The sequence below is a fragment of the Lepidothrix coronata genome, unplaced genomic scaffold (genome assembly GCF_001604755.1).
Source record: "Lepidothrix coronata isolate B3197 unplaced genomic scaffold, Lepidothrix_coronata-1.0 Scaffold213, whole genome shotgun sequence".
Classification (NCBI taxonomy): domain Eukaryota; kingdom Metazoa; phylum Chordata; class Aves; order Passeriformes; family Pipridae; genus Lepidothrix; species Lepidothrix coronata.
The window spans coordinates 1,426,331-1,428,452 of NW_016690393.1; the positions used below are offsets into that span (position 1 = coordinate 1,426,331).

Genomic DNA, 2,122 nt, shown 5'->3' on the forward strand with positions numbered 1-2,122 from the left:
GGGACACCTCAGAGAGCCCTGGCTCCCATGGGACACCCCCAGGACACCCCTAGGATACCCTGGAGAGACCTGGCACCTATGGGACACCCCCAGGGACACCTCAGAGAGCCCTGGCTCCCATGGGACACTTCCGGGACACAGGTGCTGCATTGGGGGGCTGCAAACAGGGGTCCCCACCAGCATAAGGGGTCTTGGCTGAGCTCTGGGGGGTTTAGAGGCGGTGGTCACGATTTGGGCAGGAGGTGGAGCCTGGCACGCAGGTGCCCCCCCATTCCCAGCCCCCTCCCCGTACCGCAGGCTTTGGGGGGCAGTGCAGAGGTGCAGGGGGGCCGAGCCCTCGGCGCTCAGCACGTTGGGGTCGGCGCCGAAGGCCAGGAGCAGGCGGGCGCAGTTGGGGTGGGGGGCGGCAGCGCTGTCGTGCAGGGGGGCCCGGCCCCCCACCACGGCGTCCACCGCCGCCCCCCGCAGCAGCAAGTGCCGGGCACAGTCCTCGTAGCCCCGGGCGGTGACGATGCGCAGAGCCGAGGTCTGCTGCCGGCGGGGGCTCAGCACCCACAGCCCTGTTGGGGGGGTGAGTGGGGCAACCAGGGGGCTGCCCTGAAAACCCACCCTCCACTGGACACCTCACCCACCCACAGCCCTGTGGGGAGGGGTCAGTGGGGCCCTGAAAACCCACCCCGGACTCCCCACCCGGAGCCCTGCTGGGGGTGAGGGGGATCTGCACCACCCGTGGGGGCTGCAGTGCCCGCCCACCCCCCACTGGACCTCCCCCTCTCCCCACCCACAACCCTGCAGGAGATGGGGCGTCAGCAAGGTGCCCGGGGGCCTGCCTTGAAAACCCACCCTCCACTGGGCACCCCACCCACCTACAGCCTTGCCGGGGGGGGTCCAACCTCCTGGGGGGTCCAACCTACTCAGATCCCCACTAAAGGGGGTCAGTGGGGCACCAGGGGCCTGCCTTGAAAACCTACCCTCCACTGGAACCCTCACTCAACCCCCCACCTCCCTGCTGGGGGGCCCAACTCCTTGGGTCCCCCCAACCCACCCAGAGCCCTGCAGGAAGGGCAGTGGGGCACCCACGGGTCTGCCCTGAAAACCCACCCCCCAGTGGACCCCCCCACACACCACAGCCCTGCGAGGCACCCATGGGGGCTGCCCTGACCACCCACCCCAGACCCCACACCCACAGCCCTGCCAGAGCAGGGGGATCAGCAGGGCACCCACAGGTGCTGCCCCAGACCTGATCCCCCCCACACACCCTGCACCGGACCTGTCACCCACCCATAGCTCAGGGGGTCGGTTGTGAACCCCAGTATCCCCCCACCTCCACCTACAGCCAGAGGAAACCCTGTGTGGAGTAAACCTGGGATTGTACCCCCTTTCCCAGAGCGTTCTCCACAGCCCACCCCTTCCAAACTGGATCCTCCAGCCCTGCTCCCCTCAGCCCACCTGGAACTGCAGCCCCATCCATCACCCCTTGCCCTGGCTCCCCCTGTTAATTTGAAGGGGAAAGGGAAGGGAAGAGAAGGGAAGGGAAGGGAAAAGGGAAGGGAAAAGGGAAGGGGAAAGGGAAGGGGAAAGGGAAGGGGAAAGGGAAGGGGAAAGGGAAGGGAAAAGGGAAGGGGAAAGGGAAGGGAAGAAGAAAGGAGAAGGGAAGGGAGAAAAGGGAGAAGGAGGGAGAGAGAGGGAAAAAAGACGGAAAAAGAGGGGGAAAAAGAGGAGAAAGAGGGGGAAGGAAGGAGGGAGAAGGAGGAGGGGAGAAGGAGAAAGGGAGGGAGAAGGAGGAGGGGAGAAGGAGGGAGGGAGAAGGAGGGAGGGAGGGAGAAGGGCAGGACCCCCCAGCCCCATACCCTGCTCCGGTGACCACACCAGCTCCTCGCTGACCATCTCCAGGACCAAATTGGCCGTGGCCTCGTCCTTGAAGATGCTCTGGACCCGCGGGAGGTCCCCGGCGTACAGGGCGTTGTGCACGGCGGGGTCCCGGCAGTACCGGCGCCGCCGGGGGGGGCTCGGGGGGGCCCGGGGGGGCTCCGGCAGGAACCGGCGCGTGGCCCATTCCCGGGCCAAGGCTCTCCGCCGCTCCTCCCGCTCCAGCAGCTCCCGCTGGAGCCGCAGCGAGCGC

The 2,122-nt window shown here is 67.4% G+C and overlaps 1 protein-coding gene across 1 annotated transcript in view; it reads right to left on the bottom strand.

The window, feature by feature from the left end:
• The window catches only part of ASB16 (ankyrin repeat and SOCS box containing 16), a 6,258-nt gene that overhangs the window by 2,844 nt on the left and 1,292 nt on the right, over nucleotides 1-2,122 (bottom strand). The window contains exons 2-3 of the mRNA XM_017833287.1: nucleotides 1,851-2,122; nucleotides 293-560 (exon numbers count right to left, since the gene is read on the bottom strand). Coding sequence (XP_017688776.1) covers nucleotides 293-560; nucleotides 1,851-2,122 — 540 coding nt within the window. The remainder of the gene's footprint in view (nucleotides 1-292; nucleotides 561-1,850) is intronic.